This window comes from Dermacentor albipictus, unplaced genomic scaffold (genome assembly GCF_038994185.2).
Source record: "Dermacentor albipictus isolate Rhodes 1998 colony unplaced genomic scaffold, USDA_Dalb.pri_finalv2 scaffold_11, whole genome shotgun sequence".
Lineage (NCBI taxonomy): Eukaryota > Metazoa > Arthropoda > Arachnida > Ixodida > Ixodidae > Dermacentor > Dermacentor albipictus.
Genome location: NW_027225565.1, coordinates 5,189,339 through 5,210,724, shown reverse-complemented (window position 1 = coordinate 5,210,724; position 21,386 = coordinate 5,189,339). Strand labels below are relative to the sequence as shown.

The 21,386-nt window shown below is 43.1% G+C and overlaps 1 protein-coding gene across 2 annotated transcripts in view; it reads left to right on the top strand.

Moving 5' to 3' along the window:
* Rab14 (RAS oncogene family member Rab14) overlaps nucleotides 1-21,386 on the top strand; it is an 85,408-nt gene that overhangs the window by 15,044 nt on the left and 48,978 nt on the right. For both annotated transcript variants that reach the window (XM_065443662.1, XM_065443663.2), the window contains exons 3-6: nucleotides 2,183-2,249; nucleotides 6,579-6,666; nucleotides 15,556-15,586; nucleotides 18,378-18,446. In XM_065443662.1, coding sequence (XP_065299734.1) covers nucleotides 2,183-2,249; nucleotides 6,579-6,666; nucleotides 15,556-15,586; nucleotides 18,378-18,446 — 255 coding nt within the window. The remainder of the gene's footprint in view (nucleotides 1-2,182; nucleotides 2,250-6,578; nucleotides 6,667-15,555; nucleotides 15,587-18,377; nucleotides 18,447-21,386) is intronic.

The following is a 21,386-nucleotide window of genomic DNA, read 5'->3' as shown; positions in this document are numbered from 1 at the left end:
TTAACCATAGCTGCACATTTCACATGCTTTAAATATCGAAAGTTTGGGCCCATAGAAATTCATGAGAGGCAAGTGTCTGTCTAGAGAGACTTGCCTTGACTAGCGTCTATAAGTGGCGTTCTTTCCTTACTTTTTCACATACAGGAGCAGAGGGACCGCGGCACATTCACATGATAAGCCTAGCCTCCATCTTTCCTCTTTCTTTTTTGCTGCACGCTGCTCTAAGTCATGCTGTTGGAGGCCAGACCAGCAAGCTTTCTGCTTATGTCATGTGACAGATCACCTAGTCACTTTGATTTCACAATGCGAATTCCACAAACCTGGGACTTGAGGGTCCACAAGTGCGACATCGTCGACCAGGTTTTGGGACAGCTGAAACAAATTGACTGCATATTTCCATAACCAACCCTCCTGCACCTCATTTAAAAAAATTTAGATGGAGCAAAACTGTAAGTACCATACAAGAATTCCCTCATGTCCATAACTTTAGGTTTTCTTTCTTTCTTTCTTTTTTTTTTATTCATAACTACACGCATGCATTACAGCGAAGCTAGTTTTAGGAATCCGGCCCCCATGGTGCTACACATATTAGACCCTTGCCCATTTTTCTTGCTAAAGAATGGGTGCAAATTAGGTTTATACTTAGTTTTCTACTTTGGACACATGGAAAGTGAGCGTGCTTTTGATTCGGGGGCATGTTAGGATTAGGCAAATACTGCCAAATGAATCAGCGGTGTGTTTGGGGTTTTTTTGGCCATCTTGTTTAATTCGACTAATTTCGTCGTTCCTGTCACGGTTGAATTAGCGGAATTCTACTATTAGTAAAGGCATCTGGGCAATGTGAAACGGCTCTTATGAATGAGAAGATGTGTAAATTTGGCAGCCAGACAAGTAGATCAGAGACAGAAAGAACCACAACACACATTATGCACTAATTGTACGGTCTCGGTTTTCATGAAGCATGAGTTGCATTGCTATATGAAGTGGCAGCTTATAAATTTCCTGACAACTATGTCAAAGAAATGCACTCTTGTTCCCCAGCACACGCGCCATGCTAACCATGCTTACCATGGTTAGGATGAATCTGTGTTACGGCATACTGCAGTTATGCTCACTTAATGCAAGAAAACCTAGCAGCAGCTATTCTAGTAGCTGCGGTAGCTGCACTCAACCTTCCCCTCTTAGCATAACAGAGCTTTAGCTTGAATATAGTTAGCATTCCCTTTGTAACAAAGGTGTTTAAAGCTGTTGTCCTAGTGCTAGTGTTGCTAGTTTTCTTAGTTTTTTTTTCAGTGGCCATTATAGCGCACTGGTTGCATTAATATGAGTGGATTCTTGTGTTTATGAATAAAAACGCGTAAAGGTACGGACATGAGGGAGTTCTTGGATGGTGCTTGCATCTAAGTTTTTTAATGGTGTGCGGGAGAGTTGGTTATACAAATTTGCAAACAACTTGTAGCTGTCCCAAAACCTGGTCAGAGGTGTCTCACTTGTGGACCTTCAAGCCCTAGGTTTGTAGAATGCACTGCGAAATGAAAGTGACTGGGTGATCAGTCACAGAGCGTGCTTGTCCGGTCTCCAACTGCATGACTTAGTGCAAAAGTAAGACAACTCTTACAAAGTGGTGAATCTAATAAGTGTTTAATTATAATAATCCTCCCCCCCCCCCTTTCTTTTTTCTCAGACCCTCTAAGGTTTACAGAAAGCATCAGTACTTTCTGTTGTGTGTCATTGTACTTGTTTAGGGTTGTTAGTTGTGTTTGGAATGTATTCCCACTTGCTTGCCATGGAGTGTAAAAAGCCATGTGTTACCCAATGTGGTAGTTCATTGTCTATGGCATTCTTTTGCTGAGACTAAGGTCAAGGGGGTTTGGTCCATGGCCGTGGCGGCTTTATTCCAAGAGGGACTGACTGACAAAATGCTCGTGTGCTAATACTTAGGTGGATGCTAAGGAACCTCAAGTGATCAAAATTAATTTGGAGTCTTTCAGTGCAGCATCTCTCACAGCCCTGGTGTTGCTTTGGGACAGTAAACCCCACAAATTATTCAGTCAATCATAAGCCGTCTGCTAAACTTCATTAGGAGCTATGTGAAAAAGAGTGGCCCTTGCCTGACCACTTGGGTCTGTGGTCTTGAATGCACATTGAAGAGTGCCGCATGCATTTCGTGTCTTGGCTGCAGGCGCAGCACGTACAACCATCTCAGCAGCTGGCTAACTGATGCAAGGAACCTCACCAACCCAAACACAGTGAGTCCTTGTTTGTGCCACGGCAATGCACTGTGTCCTGTGCTCCAGAAATTGTATGGAATGTTGGCAAGTGTGCTGGAGCTGCAGTCTGTAGTGTTTGGTGTGTCCTTAAGTTTCCCCATCTCCCCATTTATAGTATGCTTAGCACATACTAGGCATTGAGCAAGACAAGTTGCGCATATGTCCCGATGGTGTGAGTTGCATTATGAAGTATGAAGTATCGAATGCTTAGTGATGCTGAAACTGCACATTGTTGCTTGAATGCTGGTTGTACTAACTACTTTTGCTTCCGTCTTTTGGAAGGGTCTGCTTTTGTTTAAAGCTTAGTGGTTTTGGTAGGCATAGAATTCACATTTGTAGCAGTAAGTAGTATGTTTTCCTGCAGCCAGATAAAATAAGATTCAAATAATGATAGCGTTGATTCAGAGGTTTTTCTGACATTAATTTAATGCAATGTTCTAGTCTTTTGTTATTATGTTGTAATTTGTAGACTTGTGTTGTTTGTCCAAACAACATAAGAATGTGGGAATGCTGTTGTCCTTTTTGCACCAGGCTGGTAATTGTAGTTACAAGCAGCATTCGTTTGCCCTGTTAGTAGAAAAGGGGCTGTAAAACTAAATTTCTAGAACAAGGCGAGCATAAAAATTAAACCAAGATACCACAGATAATAGGTGATGTTTTTGCCATATGCCATGTCGAATAGCACAGAAATGAGGAAAAGGCATGCGTTAGCATACAGAGTAAAAGTGAAATGAAAAAGAAAAGACAACTTGCCACGTCTGGGAACTGGAGGTTGTAGGTATAGTTTCCATCAGCGGCAGTTCTTCCACTTTCACTTACTATTTTCTTTACTAAGAATATAAACACTTTGCACATGTAACCCTTAATCATAATTATTTATGCAATTCATTTTAAATAATAGTTACTTTATCCTACATTTTCCCAGGTTTCATTGTTTGTTGGCTTCACATAGTTATTATAAGTAGTCTCTCTGTTCCCCCGATCCTTCTCACTCACAAACAATATAGTTATGAATATTAGACTCACCGTGGTTACTTAGTGTCTATGGTATTGGCTGCTAAACGCGATGTTGCGGACCGGCCATGACGGCCACATTTCAGTGGGGGCAAAATGCGAAAACACCCATGTACTTAGATTTAGGTGCACTATTCCGGAGTCCCCCACTACGGCAGGTCTCGTAATTGGATCGTGGTTTTGGCATGTAAAACCCCATAATTTTTTAAATTAATATTAGCTTGACTGGAGGGAAGAAAGGACTTCAATTTTTAGAAAAAAAGTATTCAGGAAAAAAAAAGGCATATCTAGGCTAAATTTGATGCAGCAAAACTTATTTCCATTTCACCGAAAATTCAGCTAAATTTTTGTGTAGTTGGCACAGTCCTCATTTGTTGGCACATGTTTTAAGAACAGCTATCCCACCTGCTTATTATGATGTTAGAGGGAAGAAATAAAGATTTCTTTCACTTGACACCTAAATCATTGCAGCCACAGATAAAAGGCACTCTTCCATTGCAGTTGCTAGGTTTCCATGCCTTTCTTACTGTGCTATGCTGCCTCCTGGTTTATAATTTTGTGTCTGCTTGTGGTACTCTAAAACACCAAATTTCACAACAATAAAAATTTGCAACACTTGTGTTTGTCTTGAATAAACAGCAAAATATGAGGAAAAAAATGGCCACATGGCACCGTTTGCAGGCAGTTAACTTTGAGAGTGCTTTTGCTGCTGATTTGTAAAGCCTTGTTGAAAGATAAGTTCAACCTGCTTGTCTAGTTCAACTTCAATACAAAGGGACAAAAGTTTTTTCCTTGGTGTTTGTGCTAGTTAACAATCACCTGAACTGACTGACTGCCGTCTGTGTTCTGGTATGTGCTTACATTAGTGATTAAAAGGAATGTTAGTACCTTTTTGTTTTTAAGTAGTCATTGCAGAGCCAGTGCACATTTTATGAAATAGTTAAGACATTTTAAATAGCAACAATTCGATTCAAGAACAGTGCAGATAGATGAGTTGTTCAAAAGCTTCAAATATGTGTACACCTGTCAATATGTGGGATCCTGACAGCCGAATCATTGGCAGTGATGGCTTATAATTACTGATAAGGTGAAGCCTTTTGCAGGCATATACATGGTTTTAAGCAAAACAGTAGGTTAGGTTAACTCGTTAAATGCTTTAGACGAGGTAACTCGTCATCACAAGCATCCTCTGGTGCTGATGAAGAGTTGTGAACTCCCCGCAATTTTTTGCTTGTGTATATGTGCAGTTTCTTGCAATTTTGTGAAGTAAATATAATACACAAGGACTTTTCCTATGTCTTTTTCAACAAGACCAGTAGAAATACAGTAGGAATTCCTGGTAATCATATTTTGTAGAAAAAAATTGGCACAAAGTGTGGAGGTCTAAAAAAAAAATTCAGCACTTCAAAAAAAATTTTTCGCAATTTGTCATGGCAGTTAATATAGACACACACTAGCACTGAGTGCATGCTGGTGTGCATCTACTCGTCCGCGTCCAAAGGTTAAAGACCAGCTGCAACGAAATTTCACATTGGATAAATTGGTGATAAATGAGCAATACTTTATACCGTTGAATCAATTTTGGCAAAAGATGACAAGTAAAAGCCACAGAGCTGGTAATTATATAGCTTTTTTTGTTGGCAGCCTTTAACAGCACCTAAGCAGACAATGCATGCACCTGGTGGTGTCTCTATGATGCAAGTCCCAGATGACCCGCCGTGGTTGCTCAGTGGCTATGGTGTTGGGCTGCTGAGCACGAGGTCGCGGGATCGAATCCCGGCCACGGCGGCCGCATTTCGATGGGGGCGAAATGCAAAAACACCCATGTACTTAGATTTAGGTGCACGTTAAAGAACCCCAGGTGGTCGAAATTTCCGGAGTCCTCCACTACGGCGTGCCTCATAATCAGAAAGTGGTTTTGGCACGTAAAACCCCATAAAAGAAAGATGCAAGTCCCAGCATGCCACATCAGATTTTTTCAGTACACCACGGACGCCGGTCACTCAGGTTGGCTCGCATCTGAGCATCCCAGTGGCAGGAGGGCTCATTGCGGCACCCCGCGGCGGCCACAGTTTTGACTTTATGCAGCAGCATGGTCTCTGAGATTGCGTGGGTGCGCCGTTGCAATCTCCGAGGTTATGCCAAGGAGACATATGTTAGGTCATGCGTCACTTTTGGCTTTATGGAATAGAAAAAGCTACTGCACCATTTGCACTGTGAATCAAACCGTCAGCCTGTACCTGTCTTTAGGGAATAAAGCAACAGACATACTGTGGGATTGTTCAGGTTGTTAACAGGACTCGCACCCTCCTAATCTCAGTGTTCCTCTGGGTTAATTACCAGCAATGGTTTCATGATGCACTGACAGAAGCCACGGAAGCCTATAAAAGGTGTGGCTCATGGAGAAGAAAGGGTTTACAGCCAGCCCCTCCATTCACGTGCCACCACCGCTTTTGTCAAGTAGTGCCAACCTTTGATGCACACCGTCCTTCCCCGATTCAACATCGCTCACACTTGTTCCACTTCCACAATTTCTACTCCCGGGGTTTCAGCTTCCTGGATTTTCCCTTTCACTGCTGTTGCATGCTCGCACCTCTATGCAGCAGTAGCAGATGGCAGATGATGTTGCTTCTGCTTTGAACCAGATGCTGAGGTGACGTAAGTTCCACTTACGTCATCCGAAAGCATCATGCCAGAAGCTGAGGGAATAAGCGAGAGAGGATTGTGAAGGATTGTAGGTTGCCGGTACTTAACCTTGTCTGCAGAAATGTATGTTGAGGGGTTTTAGAAGAGCTAACTTGGCAACAAAGAGAAAGGGTTCTGCAATGTGATAAGCCCTGTTAAGAGAACAGTGGTGGGTGATGAGATGATCAGAGAAACGGCTATGACAGCACAGTTAAGTATGTGCTCATTAAAAATACAGAAAGATGGATATTTATTTATTTATTTATTTATTTATTTATTTATTTATTTATTTATTTATACAATGCTGCAGGCCCAAATGAGGGCCCAAGCAGGAGGGGCAGAATACATAAATATTTGCGTATGCACGTACTTATATATACATACAGACATGAAAAGAAAATACAAAAGCAATGCAACATATGTAAATATTATAAGAAAACAAAAAATGAAACAGTGAAATATTCTGCTTGTGCCTGCTTCCAGTTAATGAGGCATACTCTCGTTTTGTTAGCCTTGTTGTGTGGTTCACACCATTAAAAAAGAAGTGATCTTGTATTCCAGATTTTTTTCGTCTCAACATTTACATTGTTTCCTCCTTTTTGTGTGCAGGTCATCTTCTTGATTGGCAACAAATGTGATCTTGAAGCTCAGAGAGATGTCACATATGACGAGGCAAAGCAGTTCGCTGATGAAAATGGTGAGCAGTGGAAACAAGCAGATTGGAAGGAATTCCTTTTTGTATTAACAAAGTAGCATAGCAGATATGGCATAAGTGTGCATGTGAGAAGCCTGAAGGACGGCTGCTTTTGCAACTGCATCTGATTCGCAAAAATTATGTGCACCATTTTGCTGCCAGCTGTTCGCAACGCAGTCTATCCACAGCGTACTTTTGTGCATCTCCATCGTTAAGTATTTTAGTATTTCCTAAGAAATAAAATTGAAAATGGCTAGAGAAAAGCTATGGTAGATTTCTGTTAATCTGACTCTGGTTAATTGGATTTTCAGTCAATTTGATCATGACTGAAGGTCCCGTCCAGTGCCCATGCATTTTTATGGGTTCAAAATATCGCTATTTTGATCCTAAAATTTGCCTTTGCCAGATAATTTGAACTTGACTAGTCGGCACGCACACACACGCCTGACCTCTATGGTGACTGTAATAGCAACCACTCTAATGGCAGCATCTATCTCATTGAAGCTTAAGGGACAATGAATGCGTAGAACACGTGTTAAAAAATATCTCCCGTCAAGAACTCCTATTTTCGGCTTGCCCTAGGAAGATGTTTAAGCAGTAACCATAGCTCACAATGTCTGGTTATGGTATTCACCTGATTCAAATGTGTACCCCCTCCCTTTTTAAATTTATTCATTTATTTATTCAAGAAAATAGGGCTGAAAATTGCCTGCGCAGTGCAGTCAGACAGGAAATCAAAGCAGCTTTTGCAGCATTTCTATGCTTTACTGCATAAAGGCCGACCTCCATGGAGCGAACTTTCACAGTGAATATTGCATAGTGGAATATCCCAGCATGGAGCACTGCTGCATATTAGCCACTCTACACTTAATGCAAGCAAGAGCAACAATCAGTTTTTGGTCGTTGAAAGCTTGTCACTTTTTCGCTTCATGGTGGTTGGCCTTAACACAGATCTAATGAAGCGAAGTTGGCCATTGTGCAGCACATATTAGACCCTTGCCAAATTTTTCTGCTAAAAAATTAAGTTCATGGTAGATTTCTACTTTGTTTAGGAGCTTTAATGTCATTTCTATATTGGTTTTCTACTTTCAACACGTAGCTCCGCATGTTTGTTTCGAGGGCGTGGTAGAATAGGGCAGGGTGTTTCGGTATTTTTTCTGCATCTTGATTAATTCCACCCACCAGATAATTAAATCAATTTTGTTGGTCCCGTCAGGATTATATTAACGGAAGTCGACTATTGTATTATATTAGAGCGTTCCGAGGCTTGCCAGTATATTTTCTAGGGTTTAGGAGTCGTGGGCCTTAATTTAAACAAAAAAATGAAGAATTGATAATATTGTGACAGTATTTTTTTAACCTCTTACTCTGTCATAATTCTCAGCCAATTGCTAAGACACCTCTTTAATACTTGTTCATTACATTGTGGGAGTTCATGTAGCGGATAAATATTATGTTACTGTGAAGTTTTACTTTCACTGGTTAGCTTGAATCAGGAGCATAAGTAAAAACGGCACTTATCACTAGGCGAAGAAGCCATGCAAGACGGCACAACTAATTTGCCTCCAGCCTTTCAAGACTGAAAGTGTGAATGCCTGTTGCTTTGTTTAAATGAAGTTATATTCAAATTGCTTCATAGCAATACTGCTACATGCACATTTTCATGCTGTTCTTTTTTTTTTTTCTAGGAAACTATGCAATAAGTTTGTTTTGTCATGTGTGGAGCAGTTTCAGATAACCTTGTAGCATAGTTGTCAGTCGTGCTGTTAACATCCCTGCTGTTCAGTTTTTCCCCAGCCATTAAACCATTCCATTTCTAACTTTGCTCTGAAAAAGTTTGATACAGCATGCGAGTGTGGAAGCTCGTGTTAGTTGGCAATAGTTGTTTTCTGTGGTGTTCACAGCACATATATATACCGGGTGTTTCAGCGAGCACTTTCAAACATTTTTAAAGGTTGCCTGTGGCAGATAGCGTAATTCTAGCTGGTCTGCTCGATTCTAGCTGGTCTGCTCTAGCATCCCCAAACTGTTTTTTATGAGCAGAGCTCGTTCTACCAGAATATGCTGTCTTCTTGAGTGTTTAGGACAAGAAGCACTCATCTGTGACTTAGATTGCATGTCAACCAAAAGATGGAAGCACTAACGATTTCAGTTTCTCTTGTGGCAGGAATGCGGTTTTTGTGTGAAAAAATCTTGTCTGATCACGGCGACGCATGCATAGCTGGCCTGTCAACCCAAAAAAGAAGCTTTCCATCTTCATCATCTTCTTCCATTGAAGATGATTTGCATACCGATGTTTATCTTGTGTCCTGAAGAAGACAGTGATGACGCTGACTTGAGCAGTACTTCTGGTGATGCTAAGAACATCTCAGAAGCGAACATTGCAAGTGCTCGTCAGTGGGCGCAGCTTGATGTCGGCAATCCTCACATGAAGCTTCCCGTTTTCATTTTTGGCCATTCCAGGCAAGACTTTCAATTTGATGTCGCCAGATGACTATCTGGAGTACATACAGTAGTTTCTCGACGATGAACCGATTACAGTGGAACCCCGTTCATACGTTTTTCACCGGACCGGGGAAAAAAAAAACGTAACAGCCGGGAAAACACAACAGTGAAGAAAGCTCTGAAAATGAATGAAAAAATGTAGCTTCAATATAGACAATTTATTTCCACAGAGTGTGCTTAGGACTTAAAAAAGTCTATAATGGTGGCTTGCCGTTTCTTTCGCTCGCTAGAAATCGCCACACATTTCTCAGTAGCCTGGAAGGCCGCATTGCTGTCAGTGTCGCTGTGAGGTGCGACGTACCTGCGGAGGAGGTCCAAAGCGGCGACGGCTTCTCCAAAGCTACAATTTGGCAACTCCCCGGCATCATGCGGCTCGTGCTCCTCATCGTCACCGCGCCACGGCAATGGCAACGGACGAAGGAATATCCGCGGGAAATTTTGCCCTCTTTGGCGTAATCATGCTAACGTGCTAACAATTGTTTAGTATTGCTGCGGAGCGCGCGCGTCCGAGCAGCCCGGTTGTGCGCAGCGCGGCGTGGGAGAAATGTAAACAAGAGAGGAGAGCTGGCCTGATAGGCGGAGCAATGCCACAAGCAACGCCAACTTCCGATTTCACTTTAGCTTCACAAAGAGTGACGTCAGGGCCTCTCCTGAGTTTCCTTCCTCCGCGTGAGTCGACACGTCCAACAACCATAGAGTTTCTCACTATAACACCTAGAGGGTAATATGGCGCCACCGTCTATGGGAGTTTCTTAAGGGGGCACCGTGCCGTCAATGACGGTATATGTGTCTGCGGGGCTCGTGTTGGCTGGTGTTGTAAGAGGCTTCATCGAAAACGTGGATATGGCTACACAAATAACGCTTTCTCAAAGTAAAATCTTCATGAAATGTTTCCATTCACGCATATTACAGTGGAATCTCGTTGATACGATTCTCACGGGCACCGAAAATAAAAACGTATTATCCAAAAATCGTATTATCCAAAACGGACTCCAAAAGATCGCGAATAATACATACTTGGCACAGAACTTGCTTTTATTAAAGCACTTTAAAATAATCCGTCACTTTGCGCTGCACTTTTTTGCTTTTCGAGGTCCTGCAGCAAGCTTTTCTGGAACTCGTAAAAACCAAAACAGAAGAAACGATAAGGGCGAAGTGCAAGCTGAACGCTCGAAACACCAAAATGGCAACGAGAAATGGCAAGCACAAAGCCAACAAAGCCGACAGCATCGTCGATGCATGCGCCAATCACTGCTTCTTGGTCACGTGATTTTACTGTGAGTACTATGTCTTAGGATAGATGGCGCTAAAAACCTTCGGTGCGTTTGGTGTGCGAGCTTGCGAAAATTGCTCCCAGAGGCCGCCACACTGCTGCAGGCGCTGTGCAGAAGCACGGCCGGACTCTAGCCGAGCCGAGCCAGGCCAAGCCTCGAGCATACAAAGCGCGCGTCGCCGCGTCTTTAGTCCGCCGTGCCTGTCGTTTCGCTCGATGTTAATTTCAGTAGCTCTGCCCACCCGCTTCAAAGGACTGGCTCTGATGTTATCATCATACAGAAGACGTTTCCGGGATCGTATTATCCAAACCGACGTGGAAATACGATCGTATTAGCCGTACAAAAACTCATTTACCTCTATAGGGCATCGACCGGGAACAAAAAAAAACGTATCATGCCGAAAAACGTATTTAGCCGAATCGTATCAACGAGATTTCACTGTACATCTTTACTCGCCCACGATGCATGACCAAACGAAGAAAAGCAAGAACATACGACCAACTGTTTCAAAGCGAGCGCGAACCTTGTTGTCTGTCCTCCAACTTTAGCGGCCCGCTGATACTTTTTACGTAACATGTATAGTCAAACCTCGATATATCGAATTATTGCGTATATCGAACGATTTCTATATCACATAGAAAATCGCATGCATTTTTAATTCTTTATTTCGAACGGGGCCGGATGTAAAATGGATATATTGAACTCCGCCGCCCCAGACCAAGTGCGCTCTGTTGACAGGAGGCGAGCTTTCCCGCAACACTCTCGAAGATGGCGGCGCGATCGGCGTTCCAGACTGCTGCGTACGACAGCTGCCCACATCGGTTGCGCCGAGGGCGCCATTCGAACGTAGCGGCGTACACACGCGGCGTCTTGGAGCCAGCACGGCCGCCTCGATCACGCGCGCACCTATGCGCGCACGGCTGGGCAAGCCACCTCGATCACGCGCGCACAGCGAGGCTTGCCCCAGCCGTACCTATGCGCGCGTGATCGAGGCGGCCGTGGAGCCAGTTGGAGCGCTTTGTCGGTGCTGAGCCACACATCATGTGCATTGCGGACTTCGTTGGCGGTGACGACAGCACCGGAACAGTGGCGGAGTTAACAGACGTGGAGATCGCGGCAGAAGTGACTGCTGAGCGGCCAAACGAAGACGCTGCCGAGGCTGATCCAGCAAGCGCTGATGTTGCCCCGCTCCCGACTGCAACTGAGGCTGTAGCTGCTTTGGCCGTTGTACGCCGCTACTGCGGCACAATAGAAGGCACTGGACTGTCTCTTGTGGACCGTTTGGACTATGTTGAGGACGCCGTGGTCAAACGCGCGGTTGCCAATATGCAGGCTACGCTGCTTCAGTACTTTCAGCGAACTAAATAAATACTTTGTTTGAAGCTTCATGTGAGTATCTATTGCGCCACGATTGGTTCATCGATTGATTTGCGCTAGTTTTTGATGCGTTTTCTACGCGATTTTATATATCGAATTCTGGCTATATCGAACTATTTTGCGATCACCGCGCTGTTCGATATATCGAGGTTCGACTGTAGTCGTACACACAATAACAAGTTCTCATAGTTAAACAAAGCATGTTTTCGCGTAATAATAAAGCTAAAACAGCTTTTCACGTGCTGTTCTAGTAGAAAATGAATCATTGTGACAGACGGAACGGTACTTGCCAAGCGCGTCTTCAAGGTGTCCTGTCTCTACGAGAATGATGCCGATCCGAATCCACAATATACCGGCATTCCCATGCATACCACAGCGCAGCAGCGCCAGATTTCCCTCTAGGTAATGTAGTGAGAAACTCTATGCCAACAACGATGCGGTGACCGTAATCACAGTGATGATAGTGAGAGCATTTTTCACGAATGGCCACTTAGTGGCGGCCTCTCGAACTGGCCTGCGGCTTCTTGCAGCCAGTTCCATAGCCAAGCCCAGCCAAAACTCGTCAAAAGCCAAAATGGCGGTTGGAACGAGTTGCCTACTTTAGCCCAGGCGGGTGCGGGGTGCTAAGTTGCGACGTACCATGCGGGAACGTTTTCACAGCTACTACGTAACAGTGGGGTTCCTTATAGACCGTTTCATCGGGCGAGGAGGAAAGGGCGCGCGGCGAGCCTTTCCACCTCTCTGGCTTGGGCGATCCGGCGCGGCGCTGCTGGAAAGTATTGCTGCCGCGTGCTGCGGAACGATTTCGATATGATTTAGATCGTACTTTGTGAAATTTACGCCATGTTCGTTCATATAAGGTCGTCAGGGAAGCCTTTCGGTGCATTGGTAGCTACTGTAGGCGGAAATATGTATTGGGGGCGCAAAAATGTGACGCGCATAATCGGCCACGGTGTACGCGCATTATCAGTCGCGCTGCGTGTATGTGTTGTTTACTATATTGCTTATATCGATTTTAATTCAACAAAGAAAACCGGCGTCTCTGTATTATTAGCATTAAATGGTAAATCAGCTCACTGTCTGATCGATTGGCGTAGGGAGTAAAACATAAAACAAAAGAGCGCATGCTCGTGCACGACCAACCTAAGGCAACCACGAAACATCTGAGCGGCAGGTGCTATCAAATATTTGTGATACACTGGCATCGTTCTCACGCATTTCAAGTCTAGTATGCTTGAAATTGCCATATGTCTACGCTAGCCTTGCTGCATGAGGCCCATGGCGCTGCTCAACACAGCGATCACTGCGGTTGGTGAGCCAGCACGATACATATATAAGCTGTGTGCTTCGGCATTGCCTTTTTGTCCTGTATACAGCCATAATATATGGGAGGGTTCGCATAAAAAGAATGCAATGGCTATTTTCTAGCGCAAAATTTCCGTAATACTTGTGAATGCGTCATAGAGGACTGAACGAACGCAACCGAAAAAAGAATTCGGTTACCATCCTCTTTCTCTAAAAAGCAAGAGAAAACGGGCTAATGCTGCACAACGTTGATAAATATATAACCGCTGATGCCGTATGCTTGGACCATGCGCTATATAGAACAAAGATATCTGTAATCCAGCACCTACTACTGCTTAGGACGCTCGCGCAGTTCGTAAACGGTCACTTTGCTGGACAAGCTTAATTCAGACTGTAAGGTATGCTGCTATTACTAGCCAAATCTATTTTATTCATGGGTGGAAACGTCATCCATCCAACCAAGTAGTCACGCAATGTAACCTGCAGCGAACAGTTTGAACGATTGTCAAAGTATAACAGCGCAGCTCCTATCGTAGCAGAACGGTACTCACGCTGTTACGATCGTCGCGTATGTTTCATGGCTCCTAAACCGCAGCTTAGAAATAGAGGATAATACTGCAATAAGGTCACATTAGTGATTGGAACATTCGGAAATACACAATTGATCTCCGAGGCTGATTGTAGGCTCAAATATGCGCGCACACATCGCGCTGCGTGTCCCGTCCACCGTTGAGGTGGACGGGACACGCAGCGGTGGACGGAATACTCAGCAGAAATTCCAGCCATAACGCCTTAAACCACTTCAGCACGTCCCGCAGAACTGTTTACCACGTAGAAGATGCACGTCATACTAAACAGAACGCACGACCGCGAAAACAAACGCTAGAACCTACCGCCGAGCGTATACCTGCCGTGCAAAAGACTGCTTTCACCCAAGCCAGTATGGCGCTGCTCATAGGCGGCGCCACTGCGTTCACAATATGGCGGCGCCTACGATAAAACGGTCAATACATTGTATCCTATGGAAGCTATGCCGGGACCGGATGAAAACGACGTAGCAGCCAGGAAAACGCAGCAGTGAGGAACGTAACAGCGGGGTTCTACTGTACACTAGTGGTCAATGAAACCAATTGCAATGTGGCTGAAAAGCTAAAATATTCTTGTCCCAGTGTCATTCTTTGCTTTGAAACTCCAGAGTGATACAGACAAATGTTGATTAGCCTTACACAAGTGAACAGTGATGAGGCATTTTTGACTGTTTTCTTGATGTGGTTTGCATTTTTTATTAGCAGCAGGCGGCTGGTTTCATATGTAAGATTCAGAAATAAACTATATTGTGTTGATTTGACTTTATATGTGGTGCAAATATTTTTTTCAACTTCGAGTAGTTGCTTTTTAGTACAATGTTGTCACTGGGATTCACAAGTACACAGGGAAGAAACGAAACTGTATGTTACAATATCTATAGGCTGCTGATACTGCAGAATGGCTGATAGCATCTCCAGCGGCATGCCCTGTCTTCTATCTCTTCGCATGGCGAAGCGGTCCTGTATGGCATGCTCAGACGCGATGCCTCGTAACAATGCGATTCAAAACCTGCAATAAAAAAGGCTCTTGTGGTTAGGAAAATTTAAAAAAAATAGAACACTTCTGAACTTAACAAAGATTAACTAACTAAGATTTTAACTAATTACCTTATGGCCCATATTGCAATTTCCAAATTTTAGATGTGGAGTTTGCAAGGCAAATCCACCTGGAGCGAATTCTCAGGATGACACCAGTTTCAAGATATTAATTCCTGAACTTCGCGAAGAAAAGCATTGGTGTTCGAGCTACTTTTGTCTTCAATGCATAAAATGTTTTGTTAAGAAAGTAACTGGAACCCCAATGCATTTCTCTGCAAAGTTTCTCTGTCATCCTGAGAATTCGTTCTGAGTTGATTAGCCTTGCGAACTTCACGGCTAGAACTTGTAAATTGCAAGATCGGCCATAAGGTAATTATTTAAAAACTTGCTTATTGATTTTTGTTAATTCGTCGATTATGCATTTTAATTTCTTTTGTAAGTAATGTCTGCCTCTTCGAGTAGACCAGCTCATGAATTAGAATTGTGCTATCTGCCACAGCCAACCTTTTCAAAAATTTGAAAGTGTTTGCTGAAACACCTTGTATATCTAAGGAATATGGAACAGGCAGAGAGAAATCAAGCACAGACTTTGTAGTCTGCATTCTTACAATGTCTGCCTGTCCCTGATTTTCTTGTACGTGCGTGCGCAGTAGACACCAACGAAAAGTCCGATAAGCCTGACAAGTTGATTTACATCAGTTGTGTTCTTGCTTTCAGAATGCCCCCTGGTTCATTGCTTCAAAATGGTTACTCATTCTTGTCCTTCTCTGAATCCCCTCCTTTCTTTTCTTTTTCTCATCTTGCAGGTCTAATGTTTGTGGAGGCTAGTGCAAAAACGTAAGTCTTTTAGCTTTGCTTTATTCTTTAATGCCATGACTATACACTATAACTGCATTAATTCGAAGTCCATCTTGCCGCGAAAAATATTCTAGTGGATTGTTCAATTACCCAAAAAGACAAAAACCTTGGAGAAGAGAGGCACAGTGCTGTTAATTTGAGCAGTCATCGTTTTGCAAGAGGTCTTGGTATATTGGTTGCTCTTGGCCAGCTTGTTCACCTTGACGCTGCTCTTGAGAAAGATATGCATGGTGTGAGATATTCCCCACGAGGCACACAATGCTTGTGAGGATGTTTTAGCAGCGTGCTTAGTGTGCCAGTATGGCATCCAGTTAGGGTTGGGTCGTAGGGTTTTCTACGAAGATTACTAGAAGGGAAGTATGGGTGACTGCTGCTGTCCAGCCTCTGTGGGAATCGTTAACAGTACATGGATTTTCCTGTGGTACAGCTTCTTTTATTGCTGTTTATGGTTCGATTGGGCAGCATGCTAGCATCAAAATGATTGCATGAAGCAGTTCAGTGCTCTACATTCACAATTCATTTTGATGCGTGATTTTCAGTGCATAAATTGCACTGCAACCCATCTGAGTATTTGTATAGTTTAGCCTTCATGAAAGTGTTAGCTAAGTAACACTTACCATTTATGTTTTTTACATCCGATCATTAGTTATTCGTAGTGCTACTGTTAATTGTCTTTATTCTTTTCTGTAATTCAGTTTGCATTGTGAGTGAGCGAGTAGAAACTTTATCTGTTAAAGGGGAATTTTAGAGTGCTAGAGGTCACGTTTTTAAGCGACTGCGAGTCCTTGGATCTTGGCTGCTTCCTCAGCTGGTGCGACGACCGTGTCTTGGGGCAGCAGCCCGAGCTGAGCAACATGGCCTCCTGCTGCTCTGTAGTACCGTATTTACTTGCATAACGATCACACTTTTTGTCAAAAAATTTGACGCAAATTCAGGGGTGCAATCATTATGCAGGTTAAATTTTCCGTGAAAAGAAACAAAAATTTTTTTTCATCTCTCATTTGCTACGGGATGACAACAGCTCAACAAATAGGCGGCTTGCCGCTGTAACAGTGTGGGACACCAAAACAAAAATGGCGGCCGGTAATTTTTTCCTTCTCGTGAGTACATTACACGCATTGAAACACTCTTCTGTATCAGTAATTAATAATATTGTTAATATCGGCAAGTTTGCAGCAATAACATAGCCATGTCCACTTTGAGGGGACAGAAAAAGAAATGGGCACGCTTAGCTGCCAGTGACATAGAAACACATGGCGGGCATGCTGCGAAAACCACGGCATTTGTCTTCACTACTATTCTAATACGGCACGTCTCTGCTAAGCGTGGGCAAATATCTTAGCTGCATTACAAGTGTCGGCGTATGAATAGGGTACACTTCTAAAGTATCAGTGTAAACATGGCTACTATCGTTGCCGCTCGCGATTTGTTGCGTGCGCACAAGTGCAGACAAGAGGAATTGAAAGGCGCCATTTTTGTTGTTGTTGACTACAACCATTATAAAGCCTACAAATAATAAAGCCAAGGCAAGTTTCATGGAAATGCCAAAAGTGATGAAAGGAATGAAATGGGGCATCTGCTTAAGGATGTTTGATTCCTGCAGACCGCTTGGTATGTGTTGAAGAGTCGTTCGTGTAGCATTCGACAGCATTCGACAGATGGTAAGCACGATCATCATGAGCTAGACTTGGCACACGACATATCGCTGCGGCTAGTTTGGGATGTGATCATTACACAGGAAAGAAAAAAATAGAATTTCGACAGCAAAATTCAGGGGTGCGATCATTACGTGAGTGCAAATATGCAAGTAAATACGGCAATTACTTCTCTTCTGTCAGCTTTGGGGCATGCCCAGAGGATACGGAACAGATTTGCTGCTTTTTGGCATTTAACACATAAGTTAGTATTATATTGACCTGAATAAATGTTGCATAGCAACAATGGATTAGGAAAAGTATTAGTTTGCAGCCTCTGCCAGGCTGCTACTTGTCATTTTCTTACAAATTTGTGTGCTGCCGGATACAGTGCGCTTGATTGTCTCTAATGTTGTAGGATATCATGGTAGTTAACAAGAAATCCTGTCCTCACCCCTTCTGGCACCTGTCCTTTCACTTGGCTTGAGAATCCTCAAGCTGTGGTATGGGCAACTTCGTTGCTGGGCAGAGCTGTGTAACAGTTTTGCTTTCCTATTTGTTCCCAAGTTTCTGACTGCATTATCCTTCACCTCCTTTGTATACCTCACTTGATGTATACAAAGTGTGAGTACATTATAAACTGCAAAATTATTGCATTTGCTCTATTGTAACACACCTCAATTGTGACATTCACCAGATTTTTCACGGACAGAAATGAGAAGTTGAATGCCCCCGATTGTAACCCTTGATTGTTTCCTCACCACGTTTTCATGGCAAGAGACAGAAATAGCGACTTGTTCTCATTTGGAAAAAGAAAATTGATTGTATCCAAGCCGTAGTAGACAGCACTCGTAGCTGTCTGAGGACTCCTAGGTGCAATTTGATGTTAGGGGCTGGTATTTGGACGCCACCCATTGTAGTTCTAACTTCGTACTCACTTCTAACATGCATGCCATATTTTGGTGAATTTTGGGGAAAAGTGTGCACATTAGAATAGCGTAAAGCACAGTGAGCAAATCGAATCCAGCTGCGTGTTGTCTTGCCTCTTAACAAGCCAGTTGAGACACATTTCCCATGTTCATATGCTCTTGAAGGTATTTGAAAATAACTCTTTTCCTGCTTGTTCTCAAAAATAGGGGTGAGCATGTTGAGGAGGCCTTCCTCGAGACTGCTAAGAAGATCTTCCAAAATATTCAGGATGGCAGGTGAGGTTGTTTTGTGAAGAATAAGTTGCAATTGATTATGTGAAATAGCATTTCATATTGATCAACACGTTTCATGATGCCAGAAGGGACTGTTTTTTTTTTTTTCCCAGTAAGATTGGAAAGGGCGTGCGAAGCATAACACTTTCTTAACACTTAGAAGCAAGACATACTTTTCATGTCATGACCATTGCAAATAGCTTCTACAGTCGGAGCAAGTAGATTTCGCCACCTAGTTGCCTTATTTGGAATTTGTAGATTTTGTAAATGCACATTTCACTTTCACTAAACTGACATGGACAGTACCAGAAAAATTTGCCATAATTGGTTGCCACACTTAGCAACCATCAGCTGCTATTCATGCTGAAAACATGCTGGCATTAGCGTACTACACAAGGTACCAGCGTCTCTAAAATGCTTCTCTGGCACTGGCCTCTTGCTGAAGGAGTACTTTTGGGGCCTGGAGTACAGCGTTGAGGTGTCTAAGCACAAGTTCTGGTCTGATATGCATGCCAAAATACAGTAGATCCTCATATGTACGATCCCATTTTATATGATTTCCCGCTGCTGATATTTGGCAAACATATAAATTGACTCAATGTAGTTACACTTCTTTTTATTGGTTTATACATTCCTGGAAAGCATGACTCTTCGGCACTGCTGTTGCGCACAGTGGCAAACTGCAATTATATTATACATTTTTCCGCCGCTGGATCCCATGCAAACAAGGGAAGGTGCGAGTCATGTGTCATTGAAAACAGTAGCCGCTTGCTGCAGCAGCTTCCCTGCAGTACTCGCTCGTTTTATGCCTCATGAAAATGCTGGCATGGTCAGGTTCCTATTTCGGTGCAAGCAAATCTCCTCACAGGTTAATTGCACGCCGCATTCACAGCTTCGTGCTTCGCTAGCAACCCTATCGCAATAAGAATCTTCATTTATCAGCATGTGCCTTGGAAGTGTACTGCACTCATTTAATAGGCAATAACCTGAACGCGCCAATGTCCCTGCTGCAGGCAGCACGAAGGAAGCATCAAGTCTCACTCGGACAGCGTCTTATTGCACCATCGTCCACCAGTTTGATTTATTTTGTTTTCTTACCGCTATCTTAAAACAACTACGCAATAGGAAAATGACAAAGCATGTACCGGACCGCTCGAGCGCCACCAGCTAGTCTAGTGCCACAGTGATTCTTGCCGATTGGGCCCTTCAACACTTATCACAAATATGCCCCACCCAAAGAAACTGCTGACCCAGGCCAAATTCAAGGAGCTCCAATGTAAGCTTGTCGAAGCCACAAATGTGACAATGCATTTCTCTGTACCGCTTGGGGTCCAACTGCTCGGCGTGTGTCAGTGGCTCATACTGCAAAGGTTTGTGCAATGCTTCACGTTACGTGCATCTCGGTTAAAGTTCAGTCTGTCAAATTTCTTTTCGACTTTGGATTGTGTGCTTTTCCTGTTAGTACACTTTTTTTTTTTCAGGTTTCTTTCCAGAATGTATGAACGAGGTTCTACTGTATTCGCAGTAAATGCCAGTGACAGTCGTGCTGCCAATTAGTGTGCATAAGAGCAGTTGTTAGGGGACTGCAGGCTTTGAGCTAACTGTAAAAAAGAATAGAAGGTACAACTCGCAAAAATGTATTGCCATTAGCCAAAACCTTCAGATGGGAACAGATTATCAGTGGAGAATCAAATTGCAGTCAAGCTTGTAGAAGCCTAGTGTTCATAAGTATCAACATTCGTGAAATATTCATCTCCTCGTTGCATATCTTTTATGCCTGTAGCACATCTCGCACCTCATGTGTCATTATCATAGTTTTCAGACAAATATTTTCTGCATTTTACAGCAGTTTTTAAGCCTCTATACAGCTGTGTTTCATCAATCATCCAAAATTCACAATTCATGCACCATTGGCGAACCACTGCCAATGGCCTTGGTGCTCTTTAACCACACCTTGCCCTTGCGCCAGTGACATTCAATTGTTAATTGTGAAATGTCCAGCAACAGCAAGTGTACTGAGACCACTAAAAATGCCACTTCACCTGTTATAACACATTACTGATAACTGCTGTGGTATGACGGAGTATCTGTGTTCCTCACAGACCCACAGTTTTCTAGAAGAAAGTAGAAAGCAATACTTTCTAAGCAATAAAAGATTGCCATTCAGCACAGTATGGCCCACTATTAAACTAAATACCCTGACAGGGTATTTAGGACAACTTTGCTATTTCTTCAGCTTCAGCAGAAAAAACAGTTCTCTTAGACCAATAAAAAAATATTTCTCTGACTTTTGTATATGAACTGAGTTATGAGTGCAGGCATACTAATTTGGTGTTCCCTTTAATAAGAGTACACCACAGTATACATCTCGATTCCTAATTAAGTTACTCATAGCTAATGAGATTGTTGTTAAGTAATGTGATTAGCCTCCTGAGCATGTGCAGCACTGGTTTTACACAAAATTTGGAAGCATGAAGCATGAAAGTTTGCATTAAATTTTCTGGTATTCAATTCAATATTCTGCAGTTTTCTGTATTGATTCAATTCGAAATCTACTATTCTATATTCGCACACCCATAGAAAACAGTGATACATGACAAATTTTGCATTTGCATTTACATGGTAAACCAGATGTATGTGGTGATGTGGCTCCTTTGGCCATGGTGCTGCCAACAAAGATCATGACGGATTTGCCAGAGGAGATCACGCAGTACAATAACATGCTGGGCTGCTCTGCCGTCCCTCTGCCACCTTGAGGCTTTGCAGCTTCTGAAAAATATGTACCTGGTCGTCCGGCCTCCAATGTTTATTACTAGCCACAACTAGATAATTGTGTCAATAGGGCTGAGTCCACCTACAGAGTGCAGTCATCGTAAGACCGTTGTGACAGAGCAAAATGAAAAAGTACAATACAGTAAAAGCTCGTTAATTCGAACCGCAAGG